The sequence below is a fragment of the Typopeltis vanoorti genome, chromosome 5 (assembly GCF_054136105.1).
Source record: "Typopeltis vanoorti isolate ZY-2024b chromosome 5, IOZ_Tvanoo_1.0, whole genome shotgun sequence".
NCBI classification, from domain to species: Eukaryota; Metazoa; Arthropoda; class Arachnida; order Uropygi; family Thelyphonidae; genus Typopeltis; species Typopeltis vanoorti.
In genome coordinates, this window is record NC_143553.1 from 58,958,025 (window position 1) to 58,978,586 (window position 20,562).

Genomic DNA, 20,562 nt, shown 5'->3' on the forward strand with positions numbered 1-20,562 from the left:
TAATAGTCAAAATTCTGACATCTCTCAAGTTAGTTTAGTTATAAAAAGAGCAAAAGTGAACTTGTATATGAGAAAGTAAACGAGAAACAAATAAAATGAAGGAATGGTTTAAAAAATTATGCCAAAGAAGGAAGTGCAAAGTAGTAGCAATAAGTTCCTCTCCTCATATTTGTAACAGATGCATCCTTGTTATTGTTATTCTGCTATACTTCAATAACTATTATAGTTATACCATCAAGAATGAACAACTGCCAAAAGTAATTTACCTTAATGAAAGTTTTTGTTCCTTCTAAGTAATTATTCTTCTGTAACTTATATCTGGATCTTATTAGTAGCAGTTGAAGTTTACAGCTGTGTTCAATGTGTAATCTGTGGCATGAATACAACTGCATTGTAGCAGTAATGTTTGCAATTGCAGGCTCAATGTTGGCTTTATGTTTCTTTACTGTGCGAAGTGCATGTGTATTTGTGTATGCACGTATGCATGTGTGCACAAACATACAAACATTTATTCTACAGAGAAAGAAATCAGGGAACTTCATATGGAGACCTTAAGGCATAGTTTTATTAGATATATGGCCTATCTCACTGAATCTGGAAATTCACCCACTTCAAGGAGTGAAATGAACTTGGTGATGATATTCCAGTGCACATCATCCACTATCCACTGGTGTCTCAAAGAAAATAGAACTCGCCACATGCCAACAAGACTAAAAACACCATAATTATTTTTATCAGATAGGACACTTTGTGATAAGTGGGTTTCAGTAGATCTAATACTACTGTTCTGGCTGTCTACCAGAGTGAGTAACATGAATATGATAACTATTTTATATGATATGATTGAGCTCCATATTTTAGCTGTGCCTTTATATCATCCAGATTTTGTCCACTTAACAAGGACGCACCATCCATTCTGTTTTCTATCATTTACACTTCATTTCATGAAAATGGTTCACTGTTGAAATCAGCACTTTATTAAGAATATCAACTGTGAAATAATTGTAGTACTTGTGCTAAAGAGTGGCAAAATAACTTTTAGGAATACTATTCAAAATAAACCTTTTTTTTTTTTTTTTTTGTAACAAACTAATTTAGTATTGTCTTGCCTTCCCCCTTTAACAGATAAGTATGCTTTCATAAGTTTTGGAATATTTTATCATGAATTAATCTGTAATAATATTAAAATTTATTTTAAAATTATTGCACTTTACATTTCTACAGCTATTATACTGCTACACAATGAAAGACACTGCAATACTGACAGATAATGAACCTCTTGTTTCCAGTGTCAATAGGAAGTCACTTTCATCAAGTCATCATCATCATCGATATACAGCAACTGACTGAACAGATAGAATTAAACAATTGACGATCATGTAATATGCTTGAATTTATCTATAAAGACAACCCGAACTGCTTGGATATCTTGAACCTGAGCAGTTTGGCCTAGCAGAATATGTCATGATGACTAAACATAGGATTCTTTGGAAGAAAACTAAACTTTTATATAAAAGTAGACTCCTTACAGATCATTTGTACAAGGAGAACTGTAATGCCTTTCTATACCAACCTAACTTAAACAGATCTAAGTGCTTTCGTTATCCCCTTTATGGAAAATATTATTATATCAATTTTATACAAATTCCTGATTATTATCTTATTATATTTATATTTTTTTAAATTGGGAATTGACTGACAATCTGTTGTCCTACTGACACTGTAGTGGTGCTTTTTAATTTATTTTGTGTTCCATTGCTGTTATTGTACTGAAGACGTCTTTGATACTTTGGCAAAAATTTTACAGCTAATAAATTTATTTCACATAAGTTTAAGTTTTCATTTTTAAGTTTTCAAAGTTACCTACTCACATACCCATACTGAAACAGTCTACATAAACTTCAGTATTATCCCTCTGAGCCTTCAACTACTCCTGAATGTTGTACTGACTTCCCTATTCAAATTCAAGATCTAGCATTTTTTGATCATTCTCACTCCCACTAATTTCCCCAACAATGCTTACACACGCTTGCATTCCCCCCCCCCCCCCCCGGCAATAGTCTAGTTTCCAAGACTCTAAAACTTCCAAACTCTAACTGAACAGCACTTTCTCCAGACATCTAACTCCAAATCCAATCATGTTCAAGTCACATAATATTCCTTTCACCCATAAAATTCACTTCATACATCTATAAACTTGACACTATTCCATCTGCACAAATTATGAATTGACTTGTTTGCAACTGCTGTCCTTATTTCTCAATCTGTTCCAATTGTATTGTGGCAACAGACTCAATCTTTACTTTGCTTCTAGGAACACCTTCATATCTTTTCTCTCATCACACCTGTTACCTTTGAAATCATTTGTCTACTTTCACTTTCTCTCTTTGTATTCTAAAAGCATCATCCTTCGTCTCTTGGAAGCAAGATGCTCTCATCAAGCCTTCCTCTTCTAGAATCACTATCCAGTTTTCTCTCTTTTCTTCCTGTTTCACTCTTTCATATTCTATCTTCACCTCCCTTTGTACTTATTCTATATTTTTTTTTCTCTGCTGAGCCACTTGCCAAATATAAGAAAAGACACATAGGCATTTGAATATCATTGCTGAAAGCTGTGAGAAAAATTCATAGATAGAGCATAGATAAAGAAACAGAAATAATATAGCAATAATAAGATTCTTGAAAGTACTATTCTTTTCGAGTTTTGCAGCACTTTGATACAGTTACCATGCCTTGCATTATTACAATAATGGTACTCACTGTTTTTCTAGTACACAGATTTAACACAGCCTAGAAAGCAATTTTTATTGTAAATAAAAATTTCTAGATTAGTAAAAAAAAAAATTAATGAAAAGTGTATGCAGAAAAATTAATGAAAAGTGTATGCCACTAAAATAATAAACATGTAAAGGAAGGTATTAGTAAAAACATTTGTTTTATGGAAAAACTGTCAATACATCTGTAGAGTTGTGCATATCCTTCTAAAGTCATATCTCCTTGAAATCGTACCTGTTCTCACTGAATGTCAGTGTAGTGCATTCTCTCTCTCTCACAAACACACATGCACACACACAAAATACCATTTTTCACTACTAATCTAATTGGCAAGTGTTGTTTGACATTTATTCATAACTTACTTTAAGAGCATTACAACACCAAACAAACTAAATAATAAAAAGATGTTTATCAACTGGCATATACGTAGTAGTGCAAAACCAGGGAAACTCAAGAAATTAGGGAGGATGAAATCAAGCATGTGTCTGGCCATTGCTGTGATAAATGAGCATCGGTACAGTAACAATTATGCAATGCCAAATGGGATTTCACAGGTCTCTAATTTAACTGGGTTGGTAATGACATTACACAAGGGCAATTATGTGTACAAAGGGATGGTGAAATACATGTACACGAATGCAGGAAGCATCAGGAGTAAGGGTGAGGAGTTTTTAGTATTGCTAAGCTCCTCTACTTGGCCAAAAAATAATAGACATCATTGAGACCTGGTTGGCTGAAAATGATATATTTACAGGGATAGAATGTAAAGGTACTGTATTTTCAGGGAGGATAGAAGGAACAGGACAGGAGGTGGGGTATTGCTAATAACAGTTGCAGATTTACACCAACAAAATTAGAAGTTCTGAGGGAGATGGTTCATTTGAGGCAGTCTGGTGTAAGATAGAGGTAAAAAGGAACAAAATACGTTGTTTGTTGCTATTATAGATCAGGGAGTCTACAGGAAGATGTAGATGAAATGTATTGGCAGATTAGCATAAGTGTAGGCCGAATAATTATTATGCGGGACTTTAACTATGGGGACATCGATTGGAGGTAGGAAAGGGGGGCGGGGAAGGCAAGATGAAATTGGGATTTATACAATTGCTAAGGCATAATTACATGAAACAACAGGTTACAGAGGGGACAAGAGATTTGAGGGTGTAGGATCTGATAACACCATCAGAAGATGTATTCATAACCAGGATAGATACTCTACCCCCCCCCCCCAATTGTGGAAAGTGACCATGTTCTGGGAAGTTGCCAAACATGTGGAGTTCTCTGTCAAGTAGGGATTTATGCTCAACTATAAGGCTGGTGATTATGAGAGACTCAGGAGCCATCTTGGAACAGCCATGGTTTGAGAAGCTACAAGAAAAGAATGTCATTAATGCATGGCAAGTGGTCAGAGATTGCTTGAGAGTAGCAGTATCAGACTGCATTCCAAGGTCAGGAGGATAAACCAAGTTGGAATTAAGTGGATGATTAGGAATATTAAGTAAGAGCTGCAATAAAAGAAAAACACTACGGAGAAAATAGAAAGAAAAAAGTGAACAGCATACTCACGAGCAGTACGAGTATGCTGTTCACTTTTTTCTTTCTATTTTCTCCGTAGTGTTTTTTCTTTTATTGCAGCTCTTACTTAATATTCCTAATCATCCACTTAATTCCAACTTGGTTTATCCTCCTCCTGACCTTGGAATGCAGTCTGATAGCAAAAAGAATGACTAGTATGGTAAGGAAGGCCAAATCAGACTATGAGAGAGAATTAACTAAACAGGCAAAAGTAAACCCATAAGAGTTTTTTCATTGTGTAGCAAGTGAGAGGAAAAATGACTAAGGTAGAATGACTTTAAGCAATGCTCATGGTAAGAAGGTGACTGAACCAAAAGAAATAGTTGAATTGCTGAGTGATCATTTTGCAAAGGTGTATCATCCAGGTGGCGATTTCACAGTTGCTGATGTTACAGAGACACATATCAACATTGAGGTATAGATAGAATGGAACAGGAGGTGTTCAGTATATTAAAACCAACCATTGAGACCAAGCACCTACATAGTACCATTAGAAGAATGAAGGTACATTGCACCCTTCAATTAGAAAAAAGCCTAAGTTCGATTCTTGTTGTGACAGGAGGAATCTTTATATGGACTTTTTCGATTTGAAGGTGAGTTAGCCGATCTCATACAGAAGTAGCAGGGTTTTTTCTCCTGGGAACTTGGGTTTTTCATCTTGCATATAGACAAATTAGCCCTTCAGAATACACACAATTTACAGACAAAAAAAAATACTAGTTGTGTTGGCAGTAGATGATTGTGAATAGAGGTTCAGTATAGTGGTGGAGATGGAGAGTTGTACAGTAGGTGTCCTCCTGTGATGAGACTTCGGACTCCTTGGAGGTGTCATGAATAATAATAAAAAATATGAATGTGAACACAGCAGTGGGACCGGATGGCATATCAGCCCATGTACTATGTGAATGTTCAAGAGAAATGGCACTGCTTCTGAAGAAATTGTTCAATCTAAGTCTTGGCTCTGGCAGGGTTCCAAGGGAGTGGAAAGAGGATAAGATAGTACCATTGCATAAAGGTGGCTCCAAGACAGAGGTGGCAAACTACAGATCAATTAATATATTGGGAGTGGTTGTTAAAGTTTGGAAAAGTTGGTGAAAGGGAAAATACAAAAGTGGGTGGTTCAGGATGCAATACTCTATAGTGGGCAGCATGGTTTTGTTAAGGGAGAGGAAGGGGGAGGGGTCCTGTCTTAGTAACTTATTCACATTTTATAATAAAGTGACAGCAGAATTGGATAAAGGTAATCCTCAATTTTGCAAAGGCATTTGACAGAATACCACATGGAAAACTATCACAAAAACTGGAGGGGATGGGAATGGCTATGAAGCTAGTAGCGTGATGGGGGGGGGGTGACTGACAGACAGGCACCACAGTAGTGTATGGTGGAGCCTAGGAGAATGATAGTGACCAGTCGAGTACCTCAGGGTTCAGTACTAGGGTCACTACTTTTTAATTTGTATATCAATAATATGAAAGATTTAAGAGAGGATATTTAGTTGTTTGCTGCTGATGCAAAACTGGGGAGGGCAACAGTTGATAAAGGTGATGTAGATATCCTGCAGGATGATTTAAATAAATTGGCATTTATTTAAATGCCAATTTAAATAAATGGGGCTGAAAAGGCTGCATATGATGTATCATATTGATAGTATTGGTTTGCAAGAAATTGATGAGGCTAGGGACTTGGGGATAATGGTGGACAAAGAGTTAAAGTTCAGAGGACATATTGCAGAAGTTGGTAAAATAGCTCAACGAATTACTTTGATGTTGAAAAACACTCTAACAAGTATAGATAAGGAACTTATTATTACTCTTTATAAGGTAGGTTGAAGGTTTGTGGATTATGAAGTTTAATTGATAGGCAGAAAAGAGGGGACATAATAAAAAGATATTAAAGGGGATTTTATAAAATTGATGCCAGTGAAATTTTTCAATGTATGACAAATAGTCAGAGAACTAGGAGTCATCCGTGGAAAATGTGTAATAGTGTGGTGAGTAGGGGGGTGTGCGGACCAGATTTTTTGTGCAGAAAGTGGAATGGATTGCCAGAATTGGTGTGAGTTCCGTGATGGTGAATGGATTCAAGGAGAGGTACGATAGGAATTGTGAGTAAGATTTGGGTTTCCCCACGATGAGTCTCCGAACTCCATGGAGATGCTGTAAAAAAATTAATAATATTTCAATGGATTTGAAATCAGCATCTTCATAGAAAACAACATATTACAGTTTACACATGACAATGAGTAAGTGAAAAAATTCAAATTATAATGAACAAAAGATCTACTCTTAGTTTATTAGACACACATATTCACAATCAATAAATAATAATTTTTATTATTACAAATATTTTGAACCAGAAACTAACTGGTCATCATCAGCATAATCACAAGGTAAAGCTAGAACAAAGAATGTTAATCTTATTTACAGAGCTGAGCCAAGTGCCAGAATGCCACCTTGCAGGTGGTTACAAAATAAGATTGCAAATAAAGCCAAAATTAAAATGAACTGATAAATAATAATAATTAACAAAATTTAGATAATTAATTGAATGACATGCATTATATAAAAATAAAGGGGAGGGGGGGACATTATTTCTTGCCATTTATGAGGATGAGACTCTTTCAAATCTTGGCAAAAGAGATGCAGTCATTCTGATTTAAGTTTAAGCAGTGTAGAAATTCTTCAGCATGCTCTATAAATAACCACTCAAACCTAAACCTGTACCTATGTAAAATTCGAGTACTGCATAAGGGGATATTGGGGTCAGTATCCACTACATGCTGAGCAAGGCCAGATTTTTCAAGTTGGTTGTTGTTGATAAAAGACTGGTGTTATTGTAGTTGTTTTAAGAGAACATCCTGTTTGTCGAAAGTATGAGAGGGGGCACACACTGAACCTGGTAAACACCAGGGAGGGAGAGAGGGGGACTATTTATCTTTTGTGGAAAGTAACCAAGAGAGGATAAATAGTCATGCTTCCCCAATGGCTTCACCTTGGGGAAGAATGTAGAATCTACAAGCCTAAGAATGCATAAGCCTATCCCAAAGGATTCTTTGGGGATAGGCTTCTATGCATTTAAACTTCCTCAGGATGAAGCCATTCTGTAGTATGACGCATTGGATGGTGCTTAATTCTTATTGGAGAGATTGAGAATCGGTCAGATAACATGTGCCAAGATTTGAAGATGCCTACTTTTTTTAGATGGATGATGTGCTGAGTCTTGTATGTAGAAGCCTGTGAAGATCTGGGAATCTCTCATCCTCATAAATAGCAAGCAATAGTGTGTTTCCCCCACCCATTTTTTTTTTTAAATATAATGCTGTCATTCAATTAATTATCTAAATTTTGTTAATTCTGATTTCAAATCAGTTAATTTTAATTTTGGAAATGTGATTTATTTTGAATCCATCTGCAAGGTAGCATTTCAGTACATGGCTCAACTCTTCAACACTAAATACGAGGCTAATCCTTCTTGAATGGCGGGCAGTCTAAAATAGAGAATGTAGGCAAATATCAGAATGGAGGAACTGGACAATGAGACTTATTTGTGCCTATGGTAACACAAAAGGTTCTACTAAGGTAGAAGTGGAGGAATTTTTTGATGCTTTAGAAAAAGTAACTGACACAATGAAAAAGGAAAAGTTGGTCCTTGTTGGGGATCTGAATAGCAGAGTAGGAAATGATTGTCAAACATACAGAAATGTTTTGGGAAAATTTTGAGAAAAGAGCAAAGCTAATAATAATGGCATATACCTGTTGGATTTCTGCTCAGAACATGGACTGGTTATTACTAACATAATGTTCCAACATAAAAATGTGCACAAATTCACATGGAGAAAAGAGGCAAAGAATAAGAAAAGTCTCATTGACTATGTTGTTGTTGTTGTTGATAGTGATGTTTTCTCACTGGTGCAGGACCCTAGAGTGTACAGAGGATTTGAAATTGGAAGTGATCACCATTTAGTCTTGAGCAGGATAAAACTGAATTTCATACTGAAAAGAATAACATATAAGAAAGTTTTAAAGCAAATAAAAGTTGAGCAGATCTCAGATGTAAACTGTAGACTAAAATACAAAAACATTATTCAAGAAAAAATAAAAGAGTTTGAGAACAGGAACCAAATATTGGAGATTCAGTGGCAAGACGTGAAGAACACATTGACTGATTCAGCCAGAGAGGCATGTGGTGAGACTGTCTGCAAGGATACAAAAATCACAACTCCATGGTGGACACAGGAAGTTAAAGAGGAAGTGAAGGTAAAGAAGAAAGCATATCAAAAGTTCCTGGCAAATAAATCAACTTGTGCTCTTACAGAATACAGAGACAAAGAAGAAAGCTAAAGACAGTGTAAAACAAAAGTTATGGGAAGACTTTAGTCAGAACAGAGAACATAAATATCAAGAAGATGGCAAAATATTCTGGAGGCGGTTGAAAAGCTGAGAAATAGTGGAAAGAATGCTGTAAAAGGAATTAGATATGATAAAGGGAACATGAAAACTGGAGGAAAAGATATGCTTGATGTATGGAGTAATTACTTCAAAAAATTGCTAAATGAAACATGCAGTGAGAGCAAAGTGGTAAAAAACACTCAACAGGTATGCAATCAGGAATACATATCCATGCTTGAAGTAGAAAAAGTCATCAAAAGCCTGACATGTGGAAAGGCAGCAGGAATAGATGATATTCGACCAGAAATGTTCAAGTATAGAGGTATAAAAGTCTTGCAGTGGCTGCACTGCATAGTTCAGAAGGCCTGGACAGAGGGATGAATTCCAGATAATTGGAGTAGAGCTCTCATAGTACCCATATATAAAAAGGGAAATAAAACTAAATGCAAGAATTACAGAGGTATTTCCCTACTCAGTGTTCCTGGTAAGATTTATGCAAGTATACTTGAGAAATGGTTGAGAAAGATTCTGGAAAGGAAGCTTGGTAAAGAACAGGCTGGATTCAGGTTAAATAGAGGCTGTCAGGATCAGATTTTCACTTTACGGCAAATAGTTGAGAAATTGTGGGAATATAACAGAGATCTGTATTTAAGTTTTGTAGATCTGAAAAAGGCATATGACAAGGTGTCAAGAGAAAAGCTATTAAAAATGCTACAGTTATGTGGTGTCAATGAGGCATTATATCAAGCAATATTAGTCTCAAATATTAGTCTTTATTTGAGTTGTAAGTCAGCAGTTAGAATTGAAGGAAGTACATGAAGATGGTTTGATGCTAAATCTGGTGTCAGAAAATGATGTACATTATCCCTTCAGTTATTCATTATCTCTATGGGTCACATTATGAAGGAAAGTGGTATTAAACCTGATATCTAAATTGGAGATGTTAATCTCAGCTCTTTATTTTATGTAGATGATGTTATACTTTTAAATAATTCCAGTACAAGTCTGCAAGATTCCCTGACTAAATTGAATAAATGTTGTATTAGATTTGGTATGGTCAGCAATAACAAAACAAAGACAATGAAGCAGTAAAAATATCAACTGGATTGTGAATGGAGAACCTACAGAACAAGTAAAGTATTTCAGCTACTTAGGCACAATTTTTAGTGAAGATGGTAAATTAAATATGGAAACAGACAACAAAGCTGGTATGGTAAGTCAACTGAAAAAATTTATATGAAAAAAAGAGAGAAATTAGTTAAATACTGAATTAGCTGCATAGAAGACAATGTTCAAACCAATTTTAACTTATGGATCTGAGAGCTGAGTTAGAAATAAAACACTTGATCAAAGACTAAAGACCACAGATATGAGTTCTGAGAAAGATTAGGGGTGTGAACAGTGAACATCAATAACAATATCATATTAAAAACAAGGATATTAAGAAAAAACTTGACATTGTTAGCATCCAGAAATGTGTTGGCAGAGTTAATCTCAACTGGTATGGTCACTTAAACAGAATGGGAGAGGAAAGATTAGCAAAACAAGTGTTCTCTGCCAGGTTGGCAGGAAAAAGACCCAGAGGAAGACAAAGATATAGGTGGACTGATACAGTAAAAAGTGCCTTAGAAGACAAAAATATAAGATCTGATAATGCTGGAGTCTTGATATCCTGTACACTCCTTGAGAGTACATGTCAGGAATTTGATTATATTTTATCTTTGCCTTGTGAATATGCTGATGCATTGATGAGCCAGTTAGTTTCATGTTGAAATATTTGCAATATTAAAAATTATTATTTATTCTTGTGAATACATTTCTAATAAACATTATTGTGTCACAATATAAAAACTCGTCTAAGTCCTAATATGAAGCCCTCTAATGTTGTAAAGAACTATTATAGTTGTGTAGGAGCTGATCTTAGGATAGTCTCCCAAATTTTAGCAAAGTAATGCAGCCATATTTGTTAAGGTTAAAGGAATGCTTCATAGCCATTGCTGACTCTAAAAATAATCTTTCTGATCTGTAATTGACTTCTATATAGTACACTGGCTTTCCTCCATCTACTCCTGTGGAAAGCAGTGTCCAAAGTATGGTCTGGGGGTCCAAACCTGCCATAATAATGATAGCGAATGTATTTCTTATGTTCTTAAAGGTGGATGTTAACATATCTTCCTGTCTGTCCATAGTAGGATAAGTCAGGGAATGTCATACTTCATACATGGTCTAGGATGACAAGTCAAGTTACCTTTGTCTATGGGGAAAATTATAATATCTGTATTTTTTCTATATATTTTTCATAGCTTGACATTCTGCAATAGTAACATTATCTGTTGGGGGGTTTGCAATGTTAATTGTGAGGATGAATTCCATATGAGGTAAATTAACTTCTTCAGGTTGAAGACATAAACTTGAAGACAAACTTTTTTTGTGAGTAATAGCTCTTTGGGAATAGACCATGGTGACATAACAAAATTAAAATTTCAATTGTTAGCAACATAAATCTTCAAAACAACGAAATTATAACAAGTTTTGATGTTATTTCCTTCTTTACTAATGTGCTTACACAAGACATTTTAATTCTTTTAAAAGATAAGTTATCAAAAAAGTTATCTCACTCTTGATCCATTGCATAAATTCTGGTTACTTTCTTTTTAATAATGCTATTTACAAATAGAACTTGGGCAACCCGTTATCTCCTATATTAGCAAATTTATATTTAGAAAACCTTTCAGGAAAAAGCAATCAATTCTTTCCCGTTAAAGCCAAGGTTATGGAAAAAAGATAAATTCACGTTTTCTTAATTTGGAGTCATGAACCAGATTCTTTAAAGGAGTTTCTGAACCGTCTGAAGAATCAACACCCAATAATATAAATTACCTTGGGATTGGAAACTAATGGTTCTCTCCTGTTCCTGGATGCAAAATAATCTTTCAGAAAAACTTAAGATCTCTATGTATAGAAAACCCACACACACAAACAGATGCCTTCATGTGCAATCACACCATCATTATTATTATTATCTGAGACCTCCAGGGAATCAGGGATTCATTAAGAGAGGCTATAAATCAGCCAAACTAGCTGTCATACCTTCCCTTAAATTCATTCACACTAGATGCACTCACTATCCCTAAAGGCAAACTATTCCACTCACTCACTCACTACTCTGTGAGAGACAAACTCCTAGCTCTTACCCTTTATTTGACTGTGAACAAACTTAACTTCATGGATGCTCCCATGTTCTCTCCCCACCTTCCATATAAAAAAAATTTCATCAGATCGATATCCTATAACACAGATTCAAAAGTTTATAGACCTCTATCACATCACCCCTCTTTCTCCTGTCAACCAGTCTGTAATCAACATACTCGCAATCTGTCCTTATAATCTAAGTTCCATAATCCAGATAAATAATCTTTGTAACTCTTCTTTGCACCCTTTCCACAGCTTTATCCTCTTGGAACCCAGGAGATCAAATCTGCACACAATAATCCAGGTGTGGTCTTATCAAAGCCTTATAAAAAGGCAAAAATCCTCTTTCTAAACTCCATTCCTTACTTGGTACACAAATTGTAATTATCCTCTGAGTTGTGTTTGCAACTTTTGCTATGTGACCATTGAACTTGAAATTCCTATCCACCAATACGTCAAGATCCCTTTGCCTCCTTAGTTTCTTGTAGCATAACCCCACTAATATAATATGCTGCTGAAAATCTAATCATGCCAAAGTGCATAACTTTACACTTACTAACATTAAACTGATAGTCATTTTCGCTTGCCCAAATTTCCAGCCTATTCAAATCATTTTGTAAGTGTTGAATATCAAGTAGCATCCCTGATTGCCCTGCCTATCTTCACATCATCGGCAAACAATTGTGTTGAACTCTGAATGGTCTTGTGTCATAGTATCAGCAAATCATTCGGATTTCAACAAGCATAACACAGCAAACTAACGTTTTTGGATTCTGGTGTGTAATGGTGAATCCAAGTCTCATCCATAGTAATAAATCGATGCACAAAATCAGTTTTATTCTTGTTAAAATGCTCCTAGCTCTGTTCAGAGATTATTGTGCGAGTGCATTTTTGATCTACTGTGAGCAAGCGCAGCATCCATCTTGTGCAAAGCTTTTTTATTTGCAATTCTTCATGCAAAATATATCCCACACGTTCTTTTGAAATGCTTATAATCTCAGCAATTTCATGCACTTTGACTCGCCAGTCATTCAATACCATATCATGCACTTGATCAATGATTTCTGGTGTTGTTACACTTTTTAGACATCCTTCATGTGGATCATCTTCAAGGCTGGTATGGCCACATTTAAACTTGGCAGCCCATTTCTTAATTGTCAAAATGAAGGAGAAGTGCTCATAAATTTTTATGAACTTCGAATGAATTTCTTTTGGCATTAAACTTTCTACAGTGTTGTGAAAGTGTCGTACAGACAACACTTTGTCTAAACAAAGTGTTATCTGTATCCCTTGCTGTACAAAACAAACTACTTGATAGAATGACTTGCAATTTCACATGGATGCTTATGACATATGTACCAATTTAGAAAAAAAAAACGTGCCAATAGTGCTTTCATCTATGGTCAAGACCGAGAACTTTTCAGACCACCCACATATATACATGTATAACGTGCATATAGCAGCACTCAATGTTCGAAATGTCCCCCTTTTTGCATTCATGTACGCTTGAAGTCTGTGAGGTCACATATCGATGGTGGCATGCATAATATCCAACAAAAATGCTACTACTGCTCATTCCAAATCCACCTTCAGGCTGGTAATGCTGGGTGCTGTTTCTTGCAGTCTAGTTTCTCCAGTTCTGACCACAGTTTCAAGTCCAACAGATTCAGACTGGGACTTACAGATGGCCAATCAGATGGTGAGATGTGACCAGGCATATCTTGCCCACAACCACTGTTATGTGGTCTTTGTCTTTGTGTGCAGGGGCTGAGTACTGTTGAAAGGTCAACTGCCTACTCTGAAACAGATGCTGTTCAGGAGCCATGCCACAGGTTCCAACATGGTGTCCAAATACACTTTGGCAAATTTTTGGACACTTTCTCACGAAATGCAACTTGGATATCCCCTGTTACGTCATCCCCCCCCCAACACACACACACACACACCAAACTCTCACTGAAATAGGGTGATGACCTCTCTGAATCCTGGTTGCTATGGCATGTGTTGTGTGACCATCTGGGGCATATACCTGATCATTTTGGCAGTTAAACAACTCTTCAATGGTGAAAATCTTCTCATCAAGAGGATGTCTCTGTGTCTGTTATTCGTGTACCACCGAAGAAGTGCTTTGATTTTATCATCCTCTCCCACATAAGTTGTGGTGTTAGGAAGTGTCCATCACCCTAAGTCATCAGTTAATACATGACATCGTTCTCTGCGAAATGTTCATCTCTTGCATCATCACTTTCTGTGTTCTCACAGGATTATGGCAGAGCCTTCACAGCTCTCACAAGCTGTTGCATCCAAATGCAACATGGTCGACCTGTTCTTTAGCAGTCAGATACATCTTCTGTATTGTTATAATGGTTAATAATCCGATACATAAACAACCTACTGATCCTGAGTGTTTTTAGCATGTTGAAAATAACAGCTGGCTGCATTCCAACCTTGTAAAGTGCTATTGCAGCTACAGTTCTCATAATCTCCCAACTGCATGTTAACCTATACAGCTAGATAACTCTTTCTACTGATAAGCATGCGAATGTTGGTTGCAGACAGCACCACTAATAGAACTGGGCTTGTGCAATTCTGTGGGCAACTCGATGGTGTGTGGAAGTTGTAACAGTATTAGTGGCAAGACCGTGTATACACACACACAGAGTCAACTCTCGCTATTCCATTCTCCTAGGGACCAAAGAAATATTCTGTTTTATAATGGATGTAGTGAATTTCCTTTAGAACAGCATTGTGCCTGTTAGAATTTGGTTTGGACTGGTAATTTGTAGCAGTGAGTGAGTGAGTGAGTGAGTGAGTTTGTTATAACTGTATTTGCTTTAGTGAGAGAAGACTATATGTATGTGTGTGTGTGTGTGTGTGTGTGTATACACATACACATTTTTTTTTAAAAGACAAGTCTTATAAACCCAAGAAGCTATATAAACTTATCCAGTGTTAGATCCTGAATGAAGGAATCTTGCAAAGAAATCATTCATTCAGAATCTAACATGCTAAACTTACTAACAAAGAGAAATACCTGCACATCAGCTGAAATCAAAAGTGAAACTTCTTCACTTTATGTATAAAAATTGCAACTTTATCTTATGTTCGATGTACTTTAATCTTTTGATCACTACTAGAATTAAATTAGAGAATGTCTTAAAGGAAGAATTTTGTTAATATTAATTTTAAGCCTCACTTAAGCTGTATAGATTAACTTACTAACAAAGAGAAATACCTGCACATCAGCTGAAATCAAAAGTGAAACTTCTTCACTTTATGTATAAAAATTGCAACTTTATCTTATGTTTGATGTACTTTAATCTTTTGATCACTACTAGAATTAAATTAGAGAATGTCTTAAAGGAAGAATTTTGTTAATATTAATTTTAAGCCTCACTTAAGCTGTATAGATTAACTGTGAGTCACCAAATAGTTACTAAGTAATAATTCTTAGAAAGCATACAAGTACAAGTGTCCAGCGTAGTGCCGGCGGTGGCTTGTACGGAATGTGCAATGGAGTGTATTCCATGAATCCGGGAGCGTAACAGCATCGGGAAGGCAAGGGATGAAACCAAGGGGTGAAAAAATATAGGTCATGTGCAAAAGGGACTCCAAAAAAGGGGACGCTCTAACGAAGAATATAAGGGGACAAGCGCCATATCTGGAGAGCTCTCTCTTGTCGTATCATTTTCCTGCTTGGTGGTTCGGAAGTTAGTGGGGAGTTCACATAAAGGGGGGGGGGGAATGAAGTGTCGGTGCTAAGATAAGATGTTGGACAGCAAGCTTTCTTGAGAATGGAGTAGGATTCTACGCAGAGCTGAAAATAAAATTTCCAGTCCTAACAGAATCAAGTCGTCGCTGAAAAGTCCCATCGAAATGTATCCTGAAACACAGAGATTCGAGTCTGTTTTCGGCAGAAATCATGAAGATAGCGTAACCTCCTACGTTGGCGTAAGGACAACCAATAGACAAGAAGTAACCAGACATACAGACATACACATGGTGCAGAAAACGTGGGGAAAAAGTTCGTTAAAGTAAAATTACTCTATTTTGTGTAGAATATTCCTTAGAAGAGAGAAGATTATATGTGTATGTAAATTAAGAACATTTTCTAAAGAACTTTGTGGACAGTCTCTAATTAGAAACTTAACTTCCTTTGAGAGTAAGAAGAATTGTTTGGAAGAGATCTTTTGTGTTGTTTGTGATAAAATTAACTTAACGAGATTAGAAATATGGAATTATAGTAATTGAGTAACATAAGAATGTTTGCTTGTGTTTTTTTTATATGAATAGTATATTGCAGAAAGGAAATTTAGCTTAACTTCATATCATTTGCAATCTATCCCAATTTTCAATTATTGTGTTTTACGATGTTTCATAAGTTTTGATTTAATTTAGAATATGTTAACCTCTTAACTCGAGTCCTTTTTTTTATTTAGTATCGAGTCAAATTGAGTGTATGAATTTTTGTGTATTCTGTTTAGATATTCCAATAAACATGTCATATTTACCTAAACCTGAGTCATGCCTGATTACGATTCCAAACTACCACTTATAAAAATAGAACCTATTTTGGAGGAAGGAATTAAATAGTATTGTATATAATTATAGATTTCGGTCATGACTGCAATAATCTGAATGTATATGGCAGTGTTAAAGTAAGATATTGTGTAAGAAAGCCTCAGAATCTAGTATTGTCTCCCTGAGCAAGGATCCTTTTCTGCTATAGGATACTGGCTGGCGCAGCAAAATATAAATTTTGCTGCGCCAGTATCCGAAGAGGAAACAATCCTAGATGTAAGCATATTAGGCCCGATATCTGAAAAAGTAAAATAGCAATAGAAAGATAGAATAGATATATATAAAACAGAATATATAGAGAAAGTAACGACATAGAGCAGCCGGTAGGATTTTAATTGAAAAAGGGTTTTGAATAAGAAAGGATATAATCAAGTAACAAACTAAATAAGTATAAATCACATAAATAAAAATATTTAACACCAGGCTAGGCTTCTAGAAACATTTGTGCTTTATATGGATTTGAACCTGCAATCTCTGTAGTAAACAAAAGTAGCAACTTTTACCAAGTGAGTTACTAGGATAGATGGATAGCTCAAGTAATTATTAAATATCTGTATATTAAACACAACTGTGAAAATCTAGGAAACCTATTATTAGTTTTTAAACTTTTACTTCTCTATTAGACAAATGGTCACTGAGCAGCTCAGCCTTTTCAAAATCTCCATCACTGATAGCAGCATCCACCATTTCTTCTAGCTCAGTCTGCAAAAATACAAACAAATAAAACAAAAGTTACAAAAAAGATAGCAAAAATATATTTAATTAATAATATTAGTTATTTTCTTTCCAGCAATAGAGTAACAATGTCATTGCCATGTAATCCATCAGTAATGCACAGTAATATTTCAATGATTATCTAAACTTTTACTCAATATCGAGATCCAATGTTATTCTATTATATACTTGTTATCTATTTCCCTGAAAAAATAATTAATTTTGATAATCCTAGTACATGAAGAAAAAAAAAAAAGAAGCATCTGACTGGTTGAGTTTGAGTTGACAATACTGCAAATTTGAGAAATAACAGATTCATCAAGAATAAAACTGCTGATTGAAGAACTGCTGCATCCACTACATATCTACTAAGTCCTGCAATTAAAAAAAATATTGCTAATTTCCATTACCATTCTCCCCCTTTCCCCACTCCATTTTTGTACTTACTATTTCAATTTCTTCATCTGATCCTGTGGCTTCCTCTCTTAGAGAAGGTTGCAGCTGATTACTAGAGAGATAATGACGCAAGGTGGTTTCCAATTGCTTTCCTTACCATGTTTTTTATGACTGTAGCCTGTGTGTTCACGGGTCTGGTTTGCCTGCTTGCGGGATGAAAAACCCCAGATAAACTGGCAGAAAAAACCCTGCTGTCCACGCCCAAGACCAGCTAACTTGGCATTATGGCTGAGGAAGATCCTTAAGCTCCTCACGTTGTCAATGGGAATCGAACCTAGGACACTCCTTCCCCAGGCATATGGTTGCGAAGCGCAAAGCCACTAGGCTAACAGAGTGGACAATTTCTTCTTACTAAAAGAAATTAACATTGAATGAAGCAGAATAGGGCAATTATTATTAATCATTACTACTGTTAATGCAGGATTTCTGAATCCTTTCCGCCCCTCCCATATTTCTTATAATAACAGCTACAAAATTTAATTTGATGCAACAAGAAAATATTAGGATAAATATTTTCTCCTTCAGTGCCCACCAGAAAAAGAAGAATCAAGCACTTGGGATATTCTAAGCACAATGCTTAGAATATCCAAAACTATTGCCATAAAATGCGATGAAAATTCAATCAACGTCCACCGCCCCTACCTAATTTTCGAATGCTGGACAATCCAGAACTTACAAATTAAGCCACGCCTCTGGCCATTTAGCGACAACAAATGCCCTTATTTGGCAGATTCAACTTACAGTCTTGATATAGCCCTACACTCATTCCGAAAAAGTTCCGATGATGGTCAGTCCACCGAAACGGTCCGCACCCTGTTAACCCCCTCCCCTGCCCCAGTTTCCACATAAGTAAACCCTTTCCCTTCCCTTCCCTCCCCCACAAAATGTGCCCCTAAAAACAATAATATATATATATATTTATATATATATTATTAATACATAACCCGGGTTTCCAAATTTATTTTCCCACGTAAAACACACCCCCAACCTCCCTTCCTCCTTCTACCACCCCCCTCTTTATAAACAACCTTAAGCAGGATCATGAAATTGGAAGACATCCTGGAATCAAAACAAGGTATGTACAAAAAATTTTTCCACCTCTTTTATTCTGCTATAATTGCCTTCTATACTCACCCATAATGCCCTAAAATATATATACCCCTTTTTTGAGTAATAATAGCCAATGTATTTAAAATAAGGGACACTCCTAAACAAAAACAGGCTATAACAGCCGTTATTATAATAACCTATAGAAAAGATATAATGCCAAAACAGAGCATCTATGAGAAAGTGAGGGGCAAAGAGTGTAAGAACAGAGAGCAGGTGGCATTTATCAAGCAGATTGTCCTCTTCTAGTATCAAGCCCTCTTAGGGAGGTTTTTGGTGCAATACCCCAAATATGAGAACAAATGTTATTAATGTTGGGAAGATTTGTTTGTGATTTACATAGTGCTAGGACTTGTACAAGTGAAAAGTAGTGTCTTAATGGAAGAGAACACAGTTTTTGGCAGGCTAAGGAGGGCTATGGATGTAATGTGTTTGTACCAGGAATAGCTAGAAATAAAAGGCAGCTCAAATAAAGAAAGGTAATTGCAGGTTTCCACTGGGCAATGCATATCTACCACTAAACTATCATGAATATTCAGGTCAAAATGGTATTCAAACCCACTTGACAGCAAGAATGATATGCGAGTGACTGAATTACACAAACCAGCAAATTTTTATGCAATAATAATTTGAATGCAAAAAGTTTAAAAGGAAAACTAAAGATCTTTTTTGCTGAATTAAGTTACATATCTATAAATAAATAATATTGCATATATAAACACAAACTGTGTAAAATGAAACAAAGTAAATGAGAGAGAACAATTACCATTAGTACTGTGTATTATTGCATGACATGCCTATGTAGTTTGAGGATTCAATGCAAGAGGCCATTATTACACTTCACAGCATTATAGTATCCATCATCTACAATGCACAATCCAATCTCAGCATAACTCCATATTACAGAACATTATTTTTGTACATGTTTTCAGGATAAAAACCTGCTTTCTCAGTTTACTGGCTAACCCACCTTCAGTTTAAGGTGGATAGATAGTCTACAGATCTGTATAAGGATTTCTCAGGTCATGGCTAGAATCAAACCGAAGTCTTTTCAAACCAAAGATTATGCCCATAATATTCTATTTAATGTATTCTACACAGAAAGATGATGATGATGATGATCATCATCATCATCATCAAATTCCTGACATGTACCCTCAAGGAGGTGTACAGGATATGATAGTACTACATGAAAACTTTACATCATCACTAACTTCCCATCTACAATTTCCTCCAAATCAGCCTATTACTTGTCAAGACTCCAATATTATCATTATCAGATCTTATATTTCTATCGTCTAAGGCACATTGTACCGTATCAATCCACCTATATCTTGGTCTTCCTCTAGATCATTTTCCTGCCAACCGGGCAGAGAACACTTGTTTCTTTCCTCGCCATTCTGTTTAAGTGACCATACCACATGAGATTAGCTCTGCTAATGCATTCTTGGATGCCGACAATGTCAAGTTCTTTCCTAATTTCCTCGTTTTTAATATGATAATGCCATTGATGCCATTTCTTCATGCCTCTAATCTTTCTCAGAACTCTCATATCTGCGGTCTCTAATCTTTGGTCAAGTGTTTTACTTCTGACACAGCTCGCAGATCCATAAGTTAAAACTGGTTTGAACACTGTCTTGTATACAGCTAATTTAGTGTTCCGACTAATTTCTCTTTTATTCCATATGAATTTATTCAATTGACTTCCTACCATACCAGCTTTGTTGATTCTGTTGTCTATTTCCATATTTACTTTACCATCTTCACGAAAAATCA

At 35.7% G+C, this 20,562-nt stretch overlaps 1 protein-coding gene across 1 annotated transcript in view; it reads right to left on the minus strand.

The window, feature by feature from the left end:
• Window positions 1–20,562, minus strand: part of LOC150106452 (protein FAM204A-like) — a 70,199-nt gene that overhangs the window by 12,097 nt on the left and 37,540 nt on the right. The window contains exon 5 of the mRNA XM_090392449.1: window positions 17,122–17,211. Within this exon, the coding sequence (XP_090248575.1) occupies window positions 17,122–17,211 (90 nt within the window). The remainder of the gene's footprint in view (window positions 1–17,121; window positions 17,212–20,562) is intronic.